The sequence below is a fragment of the Phycomyces blakesleeanus genome, assembly GCF_001638985.1.
Source record: "Phycomyces blakesleeanus NRRL 1555(-) unplaced genomic scaffold PHYBLscaffold_31, whole genome shotgun sequence".
In the NCBI taxonomy this organism is placed as follows: Eukaryota; Fungi; Mucoromycota; class Mucoromycetes; order Mucorales; family Phycomycetaceae; genus Phycomyces; species Phycomyces blakesleeanus.
The window spans coordinates 343653-360333 of NW_017265188.1; the positions used below are offsets into that span (position 1 = coordinate 343653).

Here is a 16681-nt window from a genome sequence, read left to right on the forward strand (position 1 = left end):
TTGCGGTTACGACTTGAGCAATTTTTTTTACATAATTGATACAAAGAAAGGTTTAGGAAGATAGGATATGTCTGGGTCATATGGAAGTTCAAAGACACGCGCAATTAACTAATGAACTAATGAAGAATCTTCTATTTATGCAAGCTCTCAATGAAGATAAAGATAGCGAATATATCTACTAAGAAGATAATGCTCCCTGTCACAAGTTTAATATTGGATAAGAGTGGAAGAAATGACATAATTTTATAGTAATAGTAAGGCTGCCAAGTAGTTTAGATTTTAGCTCTATGGAGATCTCATAAGAATATTCCACCAGAAGAGTGAAAAAGAAAAAAGAGGTTAATCTTCAAATACTTTTAAGGAGGTGGCGGTTATTACCTATATGGAATAAAACAATACTCGGACTGGTGTTTATAATATTAAGTGCATGTTAATGCCTAATTGCTTGTCAATGCCTAATTGCGTGGCAATGCCTAATTGAATGTCAATGCTTAATTGCATACATGAGATGAGAAAGGTTAATGAAAGGTCATAAAACTATTGATTTTTTTTAAAAAAAAACTATACCTTTGTATTTATATGTTTTCAGGCATGAGTTGTCAAGTGAAAGAAGATCGGCTAAACCAAGAATGCTAAAGAAGTTGTAGTATTGATTTATTAGAACTTAATAAGTATGATGCCCATTGTTGATACGTGTCTATACATATACATACCTTGCTTGTAAAAGAAAATTCGACCTGATTTTAATACTGAATATTGTATTAAAATATTCATTTATATACTTTTAAAGTATATCCGATAAATCCCAAAAGTAAAAATAAAGATTTTTTTGTCAAGACCTGCGCTTGAAGGCCGATCCACTCAAGTTTACACCCAAGCTTCTCAACAACCCTCATTCCTGCCTACTCGGCATGGCATCAAATTTACCATGACGGCAAAGTATCGGTGAAATGCTTTAATGCCAAACTGCTCGGGACAGGTGTCTGAGACACCCAAGTGAACAGCATAGCATTTACTTAGGCACCTTAACTTTGCTTCGGGTTCGTCCCTCATGTCCAGTTCTGTTTACCAGAGCGTGGGTTACAAGTATCAAAGTCTAAGCAATGAGGGACTTGAAAAGCACAGGGATCATTTCAACAGGAAGCAGTAAAATACAGGCGATTGTACTGGGTAATCTGTCGATTCTGCTGGGAATCTACCTGTATTACCTCACGTCCAGGTGCTCAACGAATTTAAAAAACTCTACGCATCCAGGTGATACACCCTTATACTTGCACCTTTCTGTGACAATCTTGACATGCCCCAAAGGACAAAATCTGGAGAGCCAATATCCAACGTCCTAAGAAAATAGCATAAAGCTACCTCTGCGTTCCTCAGTCTTCTCCATGTTATGTGCCGCACAACACAGAAAAAACTGACGTGGATTTCATCCGGCTTTCGCCTTCATATGAGTGGCTCAGGAAGGTCTTTAACGTCCAGTATGCTCTACACTAAGAGCTACTTTCCCTTACGGTACTTGTGTTCAGTTGGTTTTTTATAAGTATATTTAGCCTTCGATGAAACTTTTCACCAGGATTAGGGAGTTTGTAAAACAACCCGACTCATCGGAAGCTACTTAACACAAAGACAAGAACTCAAGACAAGGTGAGGGGATTGCACCCTCCAGTAACCTTTTCCAGGGAGTGAAGGCTACTGACTTGTTGGTATGTCTGGAAAAGCAGTTCACTAGTTCACAATCCAGAGCAGTCAAAAGACTACTCCGGTTCAAACATTGGAGCTTCTCCATCTCAAACAATAAAGTCCAAGACGGAATCCCTTTTGGTTTCTTTTCCACTGCAGTAAATGCAGGTAGAATCGCTCAAAGTACGGACCAATTTTAGGCCATGGTACCTTGAGCGAACTCAATGACTAGACGCCAAAGAGTGCAGTGCGTTCAATAAAAAAACCAGAATCTCATATTAAGACAAGCCTTATAAATAAGGCGTCTACAATGAGCGAGTTGGAAAAGAGCCCGGAGACTCACTGTTAAAGACCATGATATACACATTTTGCATGAAAATGTTTACGTATATTCCTTTTGATATATCGTGACCGATAGAATACGAGGTACTCAGTGACCACTCCAAGAGTAGAGATATAAATAAAAATCGAGTATAAGGTTAATATACTTATTGTGTCAAAGTGTGTGCGCGTGTGCGCGTTTACTTACCTAGCTGTTAACTGCGAAGGGTGTAAAATACTGAGCTGGTTCTCGGTACACCTCTCCATAAGCATACTTTGAACACTATCAAGAGAATAAAGTAATATAAAAGTATAAAGTGAGTATGTTAATTGAGTCAAAGTATGTATATATTGACTTACCACTCAGTGGACCATACATGGTATGAAGGCACCATCAAAAGAATGGTGGTTAACAGCTAAACAGAACTAGAAACTGCAATAGAAAAAAAGAAAACATCAAATCATAGTTAGCGTGTTGATCGTGTCAAAGTATATGTGTATGTACGCGTTTACTTACCTAGTAAACAGCAGCGGAAGGCTTGAAAAGTACTTGTGCTAAAAAGCAAGACGGGACGGGACACTGGACACTGTGATAAAATAAAAGAAATATCGAATCATAGTTAGTGTATTGATCGTGTCAAAGCGTGTGTGTGTTTGCTTACCTAGCAGATAACTGCGTAGGGTTTAAAAAAGTACTTGTGCTTAAAAGCAAAACGGCACTGGACACTGGACACTGTGACGAAAGAAAGAAAACATCAAATCATAGTTAGTGTGGTGATCGTGTCAAAGCATCTGTGTGTGTGTATTTACTTACCTGGTACATGAACTTGACGTGAAGGACCTCTCCGTAGCTACAGTGGAATGGACGCTGGGCATAGAAGACAGAAAAAAAACATGCACAAGAAAACACTGTGCTGTAGTTAGTATATTGACCGTGTCAAAGTGTGCATATGTCTGTATAATACTTTACCTGCTATTAGACTGGACATCATTTTTGGAACTTAGCTAGAAACCGCGTCTGGGGTGCGTTTTCATAATAAATATCAGTATGCACCTTATACGGATAGAAAGATATAGGCATTTAAAGACAATTTTCTTACCGTGTCGGAAACCAAGGACCACCGAAAGGAAACCAGGAGGAAGAGGAGGGATAACAGGAAATTGAGAATTGTATCGATTCTTATATGAAAAAAAAATGGGGATGGCGCAGCACGGAAGGCGTAAACTGTCTATTTTGGATAAATCAAAACAAATTCATATGAAAATTAAATAGTTTCATGTTTTCAGTAAAAGCTCCATGTTTTTTATCGCATATTTTTATTGCGTATTTTTTATCGCATATTTCTATCAACGACCTATTGGTATTATCTAATAGATACATTGAATAGTACCAACACTGAATACATTTGAGTATTACCTTGTTTTAGATAACATTTATATTCCTTTGGGGAATATATTTCTATATCTTTATGTTCACACTACTGATAATCATTATTATTATTATTATTATTTAAAAAAAAAATACCAAGTAAATAAAGAAATTCTCCTTAACATTATAATCACACTTTGTTTTCTTTCGCTTCACAAAGTATCCTGAAAGTCATATAAGTATATAAGAACTACTATTAAGAAAATAATAGCATGTTTTTATTAAGCTATTTTTTTTATTTAGGCTATTCAGTTTTACATACATATGCAATATCTCTTGTGAGCTGCAAACATAATACTCTTTCTTACTCTTGATCAATAAAAACATCGTTATTATAATGTATATTCACATATCTTAGCTAGCATGACTTATTCTTTACATAATTATGTCTAGAGCCAAAATTTTAATTATATAAATTTCATGGCAATTGAGACTTGAGTGGTTTGTGTGATAGATTGCTCAAATGCGTAAGAAAAGATAATATATACTGATCTACTATAATATCATGTTAGCCTATATATTGTGGATATCAGTCTATTCTCTTGAAAATAATAAGAAAATAAATAGAGAGATGTGTTAGGATAGTCTATATTACTTTTATTTTTTTAATGGTTAAATATATATACATTAACAGATAATATAATAATACAGTCAGTAAGATCAACTTCAGCAGTTTACTGAAATATTTACATTTAAAGTTATCTTAAGATATTAAGACTTGGAGTATAGTATTTACATTTTAACAATATTTCAAGGCTTGTATAGATTATGTACTTTAAATCAATTTAATATCTTATACTGGTAGAGCCTAAGTATTTATAGACAAGCTGGTGGCACTGTTGGTTTCGGACAAGTACCCATATTCAATTACCAACACAATTAGTATTATCAAAACTATCCAATTTTCTCAATAACATGCTATCAGCTTAACTCAGAAAAACTATATATTCCCAAATAAATCAACTCAATAAAAAACAACTTTTACACACTTATATTTTCTTTTTCTTTATTTTCTCTGGGTATTTATCCGAAAAACACTTTTATTTGCTACAAAGACTATGAATGTTTATCTGATAATCCCCTTTTTCCTTTTCTAAATGTTTTTTTTTACAAACTTCTTACACCACACCAACATACACAGCACGTCTCACCACTCTCCTACCAATTTATCTGGAATCATTCGACATTATATTTCTGTGACCTCCGTTTATCGCCACATATTGACTACTATCATGTTTTTAATGACGTTCTTTCTTCTGCTCAAAAGTCTTACTGGAGAACAATTTCTGGCAATTTTTTGTTTGTTCTTGACGATATGTAAAATGTATTAAAAATAGCATATAAATAGAGCAGTAGTATTAAGTGTATCTGCAATATTCAATATATTTACAGCAACAAAGATAATATTTATATACAAGAAGTACAGACTATAAGAAAAGATAAGATAGTAGTTAAAAGATATACAGTTCTGTCTTTATTTCGCAGGAGTACTTAATATATTGAATTCATGTAAAATTTTGGCTAGAAATTATATTTTTCTTTCTCACTCTATTTTACGTTTTTATTTTGATTCTTCTCATTTATTGTTTATCATGAGTCAAAGATTTAAATCAAAGTTCCAATTGTCTACTTTTTTTTTCTCTTTTGTTCTCGTTTAATTGAATATATGCATTTCAGAAAAAAAATATTAAGAAAATATTGGAAACTAATCAGAAGACTTGTTGATATTGGTGATTTAGTTGCTGCTGCTTCTGCTGTTCCTATTGATATTATATGATTAGTCTTGATGATTTATCAAGAAAAGTGCACAAAAGTAAAACAGCAAGTAAAAGACAAGAGAAGAATAATAAAAGTATATACATATAGAGATATGGAGGGATTCTTACCTGTTATATTCTGTGCTTTGATCTTAGAAAACATATTATTGTTCTGATTTTATTAGATGGGCTATATCAGCATTAAATATAATTCAAAATATGTAGCTAGTTTGATAGGGTATAAGCATCATTACATTTTTTTTGTTAAAATAGTTATAGATATTGTATATTGAAAATAATGTAAAAGCAGAAGGGTCGAGTAAAGAAAAAAAAGAACTCGCCGACTAGACTCTGTATCAAAGAGTAATGTATTTATCAGAGAGAAAGAGAAAAGAAAGAGTATGAATACGTACTATTAGAGATTTACAGTAGCTGTAAAATGTCTACAATAATCCTTTAAATAATTTTTTTAATGATTTTAATATGATTTCAAAGCAATATAAGCTGTAACAGTATATACATACTACAGTGTCCGAAAGAAAGGTTTAACAGCTTTATTATTTATCTATAGCTTTACTAATACATTTATATGATTAAAATTTTGCCTCTAGACATAATTATGTAAAGAATAAGTCATGCTAGCTAAGATATGTGAATATACATTATAATAACGATGTTTTTATTGATCAAGAGTAAGAAAGAGTATTATGTTTGTAGTTCACAAGAGATATTGCATATATATGTAAAACTGAATAGCCTAAATAAAAAAAATAGCTTAATAAAAACATGCTATTATTTTCTTAATAGTAGTTCTTATATACTTATATGACTTTCAGGATACTTTGTGAAGCGAAAGAAAACAAAGTGTGATTATAATGTTAAGGAGGATTTCTTTATTTACTTGGTGTTTTTTTTTTAAATAATAATAATAATAATAATGATTATCAGTAGTGTGAACATAAAGATATAGAAATATATTCCCCAAAGGAATATAAATGTTATCTAAAACAAGGTAATACTCAAATGTATTCAGTGTTGGTACTATTCAATGTATCTATTAGATAATACCAATAGGTCGTTGATAGAAATATGCGATAAAAAATACGCAATAAAAATATGCGATAAAAAACATGGAGCTTTTACTGAAAACATGAAACTATTTAATTTTCATATGAATTTGTTTTGATTTATCCAAAATAGACAGTTTACGCCTTCCGTGCTGCGCCATCCCCATTTTTTTTTCATATAAGAATCGATACAATTCTCAATTTCCTGTTATCCCTCCTCTTCCTCCTGGTTTCCTTTCGGTGGTCCTTGGTTTCCGACACGGTAAGAAAATTGTCTTTAAATGCCTATATCTTTCTATCCGTATAAGGTGCATACTGATATTTATTATGAAAACGCACCCCAGACGCGGTTTCTAGCTAAGTTCCAAAAATGATGTCCAGTCTAATAGCAGGTAAAGTATTATACAGACATATGCACACTTTGACACGGTCAATATACTAACTACAGCACAGTGTTTTCTTGTGCATGTTTTTTTTCTGTCTTCTATGCCCAGCGTCCATTCCACTGTAGCTACGGAGAGGTCCTTCACGTCAAGTTCATGTACCAGGTAAGTAAATACACACACACAGATGCTTTGACACGATCACCACACTAACTATGATTTGATGTTTTCTTTCTTTCGTCACAGTGTCCAGTGTCCAGTGCCGTTTTGCTTTTAAGCACAAGTACTTTTTTAAACCCTACGCAGTTATCTGCTAGGTAAGCAAACACACACACGCTTTGACACGATCAATACACTAACTATGATTCGATATTTCTTTTATTTTATCACAGTGTCCAGTGTCCCGTCCCGTCTTGCTTTTTAGCACAAGTACTTTTCAAGCCTTCCGCTGCTGTTTACTAGGTAAGTAAACGCGTACATACACATATACTTTGACACGATCAACACGCTAACTATGATTTGATGTTTTCTTTTTTTCTATTGCAGTTTCTAGTTCTGTTTAGCTGTTAACCACCATTCTTTTGATGGTGCCTTCATACCATGTATGGTCCACTGAGTGGTAAGTCAATATATACATACTTTGACTCAATTAACATACTCACTTTATACTTTTATATTACTTTATTCTCTTGATAGTGTTCAAAGTATGCTTATGGAGAGGTGTACCGAGAACCAGCTCAGTATTTTACACCCTTCGCAGTTAACAGCTAGGTAAGTAAACGCGCACACGCGCACACACTTTGACACAATAAGTATATTAACCTTATACTCGATTTTTATTTATATCTCTACTCTTGGAGTGGTCACTGAGTACCTCGTATTCTATCGGTCACGATATATCAAAAGGAATATACGTAAACATTTTCATGCAAAATGTGTATATCATGGTCTTTAACAGTGAGTCTCCGGGCTCTTTTCCAACTCGCTCATTGTAGACGCCTTATTTATAAGGCTTGTCTTAATATGAGATTCTGGTTTTTTTATTGAACGCACTGCACTCTTTGGCGTCTAGTCATTGAGTTCGCTCAAGGTACCATGGCCTAAAATTGGTCCGTACTTTGAGCGATTCTACCTGCATTTACTGCAGTGGAAAAGAAACCAAAAGGGATTCCGTCTTGGACTTTATTGTTTGAGATGGAGAAGCTCCAATGTTTGAACCGGAGTAGTCTTTTGACTGCTCTGGATTGTGAACTAGTGAACTGCTTTTCCAGACATACCAACAAGTCAGTAGCCTTCACTCCCTGGAAAAGGTTACTGGAGGGTGCAATCCCCTCACCTTGTCTTGAGTTCTTGTCTTTGTGTTAAGTAGCTTCCGATGAGTCGGGTTGTTTTACAAACTCCCTAATCCTGGTGAAAAGTTTCATCGAAGGCTAAATATACTTATAAAAAACCAACTGAACACAAGTACCGTAAGGGAAAGTAGCTCTTAGTGTAGAGCATACTGGACGTTAAAGACCTTCCTGAGCCACTCATATGAAGGCGAAAGCCGGATGAAATCCACGTCAGTTTTTTCTGTGTTGTGCGGCACATAACATGGAGAAGACTGAGGAACGCAGAGGTAGCTTTATGCTATTTTCTTAGGACGTTGGATATTGGCTCTCCAGATTTTGTCCTTTGGGGCATGTCAAGATTGTCACAGAAAGGTGCAAGTATAAGGGTGTATCACCTGGATGCGTAGAGTTTTTTAAATTCGTTGAGCACCTGGACGTGAGGTAATACAGGTAGATTCCCAGCAGAATCGACAGATTACCCAGTACAATCGCCTGTATTTTACTGCTTCCTGTTGAAATGATCCCTGTGCTTTTCAAGTCCCTCATTGCTTAGACTTTGATACTTGTAACCCACGCTCTGGTAAACAGAACTGGACATGAGGGACGAACCCGAAGCAAAGTTAAGGTGCCTAAGTAAATGCTATGCTGTTCACTTGGGTGTCTCAGACACCTGTCCCGAGCAGTTTGGCATTAAAGCATTTCACCGATACTTTGCCGTCATGGTAAATTTGATGCCATGCCGAGTAGGCAGGAATGAGGGTTGTTGAGAAGCTTGGGTGTAAACTTGAGTGGATCGGCCTTCAAGCGCAGGTCTTGACAAAAAAATCTTTATTTTTACTTTTGGGATTTATCGGATATACTTTAAAAGTATATAAATGAATATTTTAATACAATATTCAGTATTAAAATCAGGTCGAATTTTCTTTTACAAGCAAGGTATGTATATGTATAGACACGTATCAACAATGGGCATCATACTTATTAAGTTCTAATAAATCAATACTACAACTTCTTTAGCATTCTTGGTTTAGCCGATCTTCTTTCACTTGACAACTCATGCCTGAAAACATATAAATACAAAGGTATAGTTTTTTTTTAAAAAAAATCAATAGTTTTATGACCTTTCATTAACCTTTCTCATCTCATGTATGCAATTAAGCATTGACATTCAATTAGGCATTGCCACGCAATTAGGCATTGACAAGCAATTAGGCATTAACATGCACTTAATATTATAAACACCAGTCCGAGTATTGTTTTATTCCATATAGGTAATAACCGCCACCTCCTTAAAAGTATTTGAAGATTAACCTCTTTTTTCTTTTTCACTCTTCTGGTGGAATATTCTTATGAGATCTCCATAGAGCTAAAATCTAAACTACTTGGCAGCCTTACTATTACTATAAAATTATGTCATTTCTTCCACTCTTATCCAATATTAAACTTGTGACAGGGAGCATTATCTTCTTAGTAGATATATTCGCTATCTTTATCTTCATTGAGAGCTTGCATAAATAGAAGATTCTTCATTAGTTCATTAGTTAATTGCGCGTGTCTTTGAACTTCCATATGACCCAGACATATCCTATCTTCCTAAACCTTTCTTTGTATCAATTATGTAAAAAAAATTGCTCAAGTCGTAACCGCAAAAAGAATATAATTCTTATAGCTGGCGAAGAAATCAATTAAAAGACACAAGAATTGTAATAATCAACCACAGAAATATTTAGCTATTTCTACTTCTCTCTCTTATTCATTATTAATTATCCAAAGAAGCATATTCTATCCCAACATCTTTGTAATAGCTTAACAATATCTTACTGATTATCTTATTTTTCTTTATTAACTATCGAAATAGCCATATAAACATCGAAAGATGAAAGCGATAAAGACCATCCTTACACAGCACTTTTGTTTTCTTTTTATCTTTCTTGAGAGAACAAGCTGCCAAATGCAAATATTTGAGTCAAGGATATGATAAAGGAGATCGATATCTATTCTTTTCTTTCTTTTAACCGTTTGGACCACTTCATCATATAAACCAATACTGTCCGTATCACCTTTTCAAATGTAAAGAATAATGATTCAGAAATAAGGTGAAGTAGACCCAGATTGTAAAACTATCCTTTTCTCATAATATATTAGATTTTCAATTCAAAGAGCTTTTCCTTATAGGGGGTTTCACTAGCTCTGGGTGCTTGACTGTTAGATGTATTGTTAGTTTAAGCACTATCCAACAATAACCAATGTCAAAAAACAACTATTGAATACCATTAATGTCTCTTGGTTGATACGGTTTCTCTCATATACGTCAGAATTCATATTTATAATACACTTGATTAGAATACTCATAAATATATTGCCCATGCTCAAATTCCCTACAAGTAAGTTAGACTTCTATAACTTTGTATTAAGATAGCCACTCTTACATAGATTAATTATGTTTTATTTTTGACATTGCTTTTCTATGAACCTTGCCATCAATCGTACATAAAGTACAGAATCTTGTAAATTTTGGCCAAGTCATTACATTAGACTATCGAACTATTTTTTTTTGGATGCCTGGATGCTCAGTTTTCATTTCTTGAAGATTCGTCATAGCCAATCATTTTCGAATTAAACTACCGCTACATCCAACAGTCAAGCATCCAAAGCTGGTGAAACCCCCTATTATAGTCAATCAAATTGAACAACAAAGACCGGTTGTCGCTTAGCTGCTTTTGACTTTTGTAAATTCTCTCATACTGATCCCTAAGTTGATTCATTTACAATGGCTAGATTACATTCTCGGCCAACCCTCAAGAAAAAGATCAAGAACTATTTTCCAAAGCATACTCTAACAAAGCATGTCGACATTATGGTAGGATCGACTTATTAAAATGTAATCACTAACCATATTACATCAGATCTATCTCGACTACGTCATGTTCTTAGAGCAATTAGCACTTGCAGCAGATGAAGATGCTGAAGCAGAAGGATCAAAGAATATATATGGCCGTAATGTTGATAAGGTGGCAAAGGTATATTGTCGTAATATACTCTAAATCTTTGTGTTGAAGATATTCAATTCGTTTGATATAGAGAGTACTTCAGCAATTCCGTGGTTAGAACAACGTTTTTAATAATGATGTTGATCTATGTGTCTAATATGTCTCGTGAATATGATTTAAATGTTTATATCAGTAAATATATATGTGTACATATTGTATTTGCTGATGCATGGATGAAGTGATTTTGTCAGCATTCCTTTTTCTTTTTTTTATATTTTGCCAATGTCCCAAGTGCGAACATGCTTTATGCTGGGTCGTTTTTCCAGAGACTCATCGGTGCTACTGTCACTTGAATATTCTTCGGTCTTTCTCTTCTTATTCTTACTCTTACTCTTTTTTTTCTTTTTCTTTTTCTTTCCTGATTCCTTCTTCTTCTTCTTTTTTTCTTCTTTACTCTTTTCTGGCTCAAACACAAATGCCTCTTCGTCTGACAAAACGTCATTAATCGGATCGTAGCCATCTTCAAAGTATTTGTCCATAGCAGATCCCCCAACATTTATCTTTCCGCGTCCTCTGAATGATACATTTTCTACTGGTTTTATCCGTTGGGGCGTCTTTTCTAAATTGTTAGAATTTGATAAAGGCTCTTTGGGGTTGTTTCCAATGGAGTCAGTTATTTCTGGTGGTTGTGGGGATTCAAAACGAGTTTCTAATGGAGGCGTTCGTGATCGAGAATGCCTTGATATGGGTGATCTGCTTTGACGTCTCTCCCGTCGTTCTTCTCGCCGTTCTTCTCGTATCGAATTATGACGGTCATGGCGACGGGATGATCTATTGTGACGGTCTTCTTCTTCTCTCAATCTCTTTCGCCGTGCCTGTGCCGCCTGCTCTTCGTTTGATCTAATTACTTCCTGGTTGTGGCTATCTGTTGCTTTTACGACGTTGAGCAGAAAGCGTTTGTTCGGTTTTGGTAATCTATTTGGCGGTCTGTCTTGGAAGAATTAAGAATATACAATTATAAATTGTTACTCACTATTAATGCGCGTGCGTTTATCGCAGGGCAGGTTTTCTACGATACCTACAGTCCAGTATCAGGCTGGTATGCGCGGATTCCTACTTGATTGTATTGTTTTCTCTTTGCTTCTGCCTCTTTTAGGATGACATCAGCTACATAACGATCGAGATCTTCATCAGCAACAGATTTCGCATCACCACCTGCCGCAGCTCGTATAAGATCGTTGACGACTGACGATATTGCTGATGATTTCTTTGAAGGATTCATCGTAATCGTAAAAAGAAAGAAGGAAGAAAAGAAACAAGGCGCTTAGAAGAGTCCATTTTTGATTTCCCCGTGCCATTGTTCTGCCTTTTTTGGGCATGAATAAAAAAAAAATACAAAATCATGGTGTTACGCAAATGCAATACTCTTTCAGATACTGGTTTAGTCAGCTGACCTTTAATAAAAACTGCTTTCTGCAAAAGAATGACCTCGTCTTTGGACTTGATGTTCTTTAAAGCAGGACGATTGTCTTTGATTAAGAATGATTTCTTCAAAAACATCACGGCATCTTTACACAGCATCTCTCTTTTTTCTCATCTTCCTAACTGCTTTATGCCTGGCAATTTCAGCAGCAGACGTGATCATTCAGGCCCTGACAGATCGTACAGAAAGTGACAAATTCGACTATCGAAATCTCGTTGTAGTTGGGGGCGGCTATGTCTTACTTGTAAATTGTTTTAAGCTATATAGATGTCTTTGAATCCCTAAACCTGTATCGATCTCTATTTTCTTTCAGACTGTTCTTTCTCTACTATTTTCTTGTAGTCGAGTGTTTACAGTAAGGAGCTCACTGCAAGATATCCCCAAGCTATATATACCAATTAAAGAGGATGATCTACCAAAGGTAATTTGCTTCTCCGGAAGTTACAAATAAATAGACATAAGAGCTAATATTTTTTCGTTTGCTTGTTTGTTTGTTTGTTTGTACATCTGTATGCCACATCTAGAGAGTGTTTAGTCATATCCAAGGCCAATTTACTAATGTAAAAGAGGTCAGAAAGGAATGCAAACCTCTTTCTTCGGATATAAAGCTAGTAGGACGTGCTTTACCAGGTAATACACAGCCTTAAAATTTATATTTAAATCTTACTATGTATCGACTAGGAGAACCTTTGTTTGATGGCGTCGACTTTAAGAGAGCCATTGCCAGAACCCCTACCATCATCGGTAAGATATCTTATTACCTAGATCCCGCAAACTATGTGCTTCTAAAACTTGAGAGAGAACAGAAAACGCAGCTATTGAATTAAATCCAGAGTATGCCCGACCTCTTTATGTACCCGTTCGACAGTATATGGAGTTTCTTATGCACCACAATCTTGTGGACTCTCAGCTAGGTTGTGTGTATTTGGAAGGATATGAACGAGCTAGATTTAGTCGAGATCAGGTTAGCCAGGCTGAATACCTTGATATCATGAAACATCTTGCCGTTATGTTGCACCATATGGGATTTTACTTTAACCTCAGGGAACACTCAGAGACATATGAGTCTGAGGACCCAAATGATGATGCCTCTGGTCATGAATCATTTGAAGCGTCTAATTCAACCGCTTCCCCGGGATCGTATCAACGCCGCAATCTTAGCATTAGGACTACAGGAACACAAAATCCTTCCAAGGCTCGTTCTATAGATCAAGGAGGTCCACTCGAGGATGATGTTGTTTCACTCGCTCAATCTGTTGCAACATGGACATCTCGCTCTACCTCAACCGTAAATCAAAGGAACACACAATCTATTACTAGAGCATCCTTAACCAGACCAGTCCCAGATAGAACTTACACAGATGACGATAAAAGGATAACGGTTTATGAGCGCCTTATGATGGATCGTATAGGCATGCGTCTATAATCATGAAACCTATTATTAGATAATCTGGATAAACAATAACCTCATACATCCTGTAAATAAACTCATTTGATACATTACTATACTAAACTAGTCGCCGACCCTTTCCAATTTTTCTTTTAAAAAAGGAAATATGTTTATTTATTTCTAAAACGAATTTACAAAAGAGGGGGTGTACTCTACAAACACAGGGTGCATGATATCAAGGAAAGTTTACACAAGATTTAACTCAACAATCTATCTTTGTGGAAATCTCGTTTACGCAAATGACGTCCACTGGATTTTCGTTTGTCTCTGTAATGTTTTTGGCTACAATAAGGATGAGAGGGAATGAAATGAAAACAAGAATCCAACAAATAAGACATTCCCAACGAAGGGGAATATTTACTGCATCGATACCAAATGCTATTGCTGCTCCTGCGGATTGAGTTGCCTTGTAAAACCCAGCATAACGAGCGAGTAGCGTTGGGTCATTGGACATGGCTCCCATAAGCCAGTACATATAGGTTTGGTAAAGAGAATCCGACATACCATACATCATATAGAGAACAAACGGTCCTCCAAAGTAAGGAGAGGTCCAATGAATAGGCTGAGAAAAGGTATTATCAAATGTGAGCTGAAAAGCAAATCCGCCGGCCCAGACTGTCATAAGACAAATGAAAAGAACAGTGAAGCCCAAAAGACCGCGACCTTTACGAGACATCCCTTGGTAGTCGAGTAATACTCCAATAAGCATGGAACCGACGATCTGAAGAGCCCAGTACATTGTATCATTAAGAGCGCGTGTGGAGGCATCAAAATAAACCGCATTGAGTCTGAACTGATAGGCATAGAACCAATTTGAAGCCAAGAAAGCTGGCATAAGGCAGAGTATACGCCATTCACTCCAAATCATGATCGCACCCTTGAGCTCATCTTTCCAATGGGTAGCTTTTGCCATGGATATATTGGTACCATTGGGTCTGAAAACTTGTGACGGAGAGGCGATGACTAGTGTAAATACTACGCCTACCAACATTATGACCACAAAAGCAGTATAAGTTCCGGTAGAGACACCACCTGTATTGCTCTCAAGATTCAAAACTAGGGCGATTATCGAGCCAAGGATTCCGCCTAGATTAAAGAGGGCCCAGAAGATGGCTACGTATTTTCCCTTGTTTTTCTCTTCGGGATAGGACATCATTATAGCTCCCTGGGCAGACCAGAATACACCTGCGCAACAACCGAGAATTGCACCAGCTGCAATCACAAAACCAGATATGCTTTTTCTATCATATACCCAAAATGCGGATGCATATATAGCATAACCAATAGATCCAAGCTATAAAAAGATACAAATAAGTAAGGAATAAATAAATACTCGGATACTTAAATAATATCCATATTATTTACAGTGAGAGTGTATTTTACTCCAATGGTATTAGTAATCGATCCAGCAAAGAACCCAACGATGGAAAAACACCCATACAATGTACCGTTTGCAGCATCAGTCAAGGCCACATTGGAGCTCATTGAGCCACCTGCCCCAAGTCCCATCAATGCATTAAACATCCCAGGACAGCACAAGCACACAAATCCCAAAAGGATAACCTGGATAAGCGGCGTGTTGAGCTTTGTGATAAAATATACTGCCATGAATGAATTGAAGAAGAGTAAGGTAGCTTTGTCTGTCTACTAGTAATAAAAAGAAACTGATACATATTTATAAAGCATGAGTTGGTGTTAATCTTGATCTTGGTTTGTGCAGAAATATCAACAAATAGTCTGACTTAATCATCCCTAACTAGGTCAACTACAATGATTATTATACTGAAACAAATTGTAGTGAGTTATTTATTGGTACTTAAAGAAAACAAAAAAAAAGAAGCGAATAAAACAGGTAATGCATTATGTAAGCTAATCAAACAATGGTCCCTGAAAGACCCTAGTAATTTCTAATACATAATATTCTTTTATATTATTATTATTATTATTTGGCTTTTTGAACTATGAAATCTTTGCCTGTCGAATGTTCATCTAATTTGGGGTTTTTTTTTTGGAAACCAATATAATATTTCTATAGATACTACTTGATATACTCCCCTTTAAAGTCTCTTATATTATTCGTTCAGAATTTCTGTACAAAAGAATATTCAATTGAACAAACATAGGATTTTCAACTTATTGTCGTGTTAGAAAGAACAAAGGTTGGTTTGTGATTGGAACGACCATGATCTTGGTGTGAGGACTAATCAGCAATGATTGGCTGTTCTGCGTGACTTCTATTACCGTTCTTAGATCGAGTAAGTTTTCCTATCAAGAAGAACATATCCTAGTTGACCAGACCCAGATAAACAACGCCACATTGTTGGATAAAGAGGGAATAACCGGCGTGTGAGTGATCTTGCTTAAATAGATATTTTGTCATACACATGATTGGTTCACTAACAAGGCACAAGCATGAATGATTCATCCAATCATCGCCTTTTAATTGTCTTGTACTCTTACTAAACTGCCTACAGTTACACTCAAATTGATTTTGAGTTACTAATCTGCTCAAGGAGGTTAAAGGCCACTCACTCGGGGCTTATCGTATAAAACTTGGGGAATTAAAAAAAATAAATAAGATAATAGGATGTTAAGATAAGTATATTAGCATAGTATCATGAATGAATATATTTATATTTATAAATTATATATATACAATAAAGCATAGTAAAAAGGGAAAAGAAAACATGTATAGGTAATTAAATGTATGTACAGCAATAGATTTCTATATGTGAATTAGAGATGCTCTTGGTTCATTTGGCGCATCATTTTGTCCATTTCCCATTCATC

General features: G+C 35.5%; 5 protein-coding genes across 5 annotated transcripts; 3 read left to right on the forward strand and 2 right to left on the reverse strand.

The window, feature by feature from the left end:
* Window positions 1-882: 882 nt before the first annotated feature.
* On the reverse strand, window positions 883-3757 carry PHYBLDRAFT_174556 (hypothetical protein; the record flags this gene model as incomplete). The annotated part of the gene is made up of 11 exons (XM_018437282.1): window positions 883-1061; window positions 1272-1339; window positions 2210-2284; window positions 2362-2417; window positions 2552-2588; window positions 2664-2734; window positions 2816-2910; window positions 3102-3230; window positions 3419-3479; window positions 3527-3594; window positions 3739-3757. The coding sequence occupies 11 exons, from the start codon at window positions 3755-3757 to the stop codon at window positions 883-885; spliced, it is 858 nt and encodes a 285-aa protein (XP_018285279.1).
* A 2103-nt stretch (window positions 3758-5860) lies between these two features.
* PHYBLDRAFT_174557 (hypothetical protein) lies at window positions 5861-8735 on the forward strand (the record flags this gene model as incomplete). Its single annotated transcript, XM_018437283.1, has 11 exons — window positions 5861-5879; window positions 6024-6064; window positions 6139-6199; window positions 6388-6516; window positions 6708-6802; window positions 6884-6954; window positions 7030-7066; window positions 7201-7256; window positions 7334-7408; window positions 8279-8346; window positions 8557-8735. The coding sequence occupies 11 exons, from the start codon at window positions 5861-5863 to the stop codon at window positions 8733-8735; spliced, it is 831 nt and encodes a 276-aa protein (XP_018285280.1).
* Window positions 8736-10738: 2003 nt separating this feature from the next.
* On the forward strand, window positions 10739-11076 carry PHYBLDRAFT_151782 (hypothetical protein; the record flags this gene model as incomplete). The annotated part of the gene is made up of 3 exons (XM_018432749.1): window positions 10739-10828; window positions 10875-10988; window positions 11050-11076. 3 exons carry the CDS (start codon window positions 10739-10741, stop codon window positions 11074-11076), a joined length of 231 nt encoding a protein of 76 aa, XP_018285212.1.
* Window positions 11077-12499: 1423 nt separating this feature from the next.
* On the forward strand, window positions 12500-13867 carry PHYBLDRAFT_151784 (hypothetical protein; the record flags this gene model as incomplete). Its single annotated transcript, XM_018432750.1, has 5 exons — window positions 12500-12685; window positions 12755-12862; window positions 12966-13071; window positions 13123-13185; window positions 13275-13867. 5 exons carry the CDS (start codon window positions 12500-12502, stop codon window positions 13865-13867), a joined length of 1056 nt encoding a protein of 351 aa, XP_018285213.1.
* A 226-nt stretch (window positions 13868-14093) lies between these two features.
* Window positions 14094-15499, reverse strand: PHYBLDRAFT_174560 (hypothetical protein; the record flags this gene model as incomplete). Its single annotated transcript, XM_018437284.1, has 2 exons — window positions 14094-15185; window positions 15257-15499. 2 exons carry the CDS (start codon window positions 15497-15499, stop codon window positions 14094-14096), a joined length of 1335 nt encoding a protein of 444 aa, XP_018285214.1.
* Between the last annotated feature and the right edge of the window lie 1182 nt (window positions 15500-16681).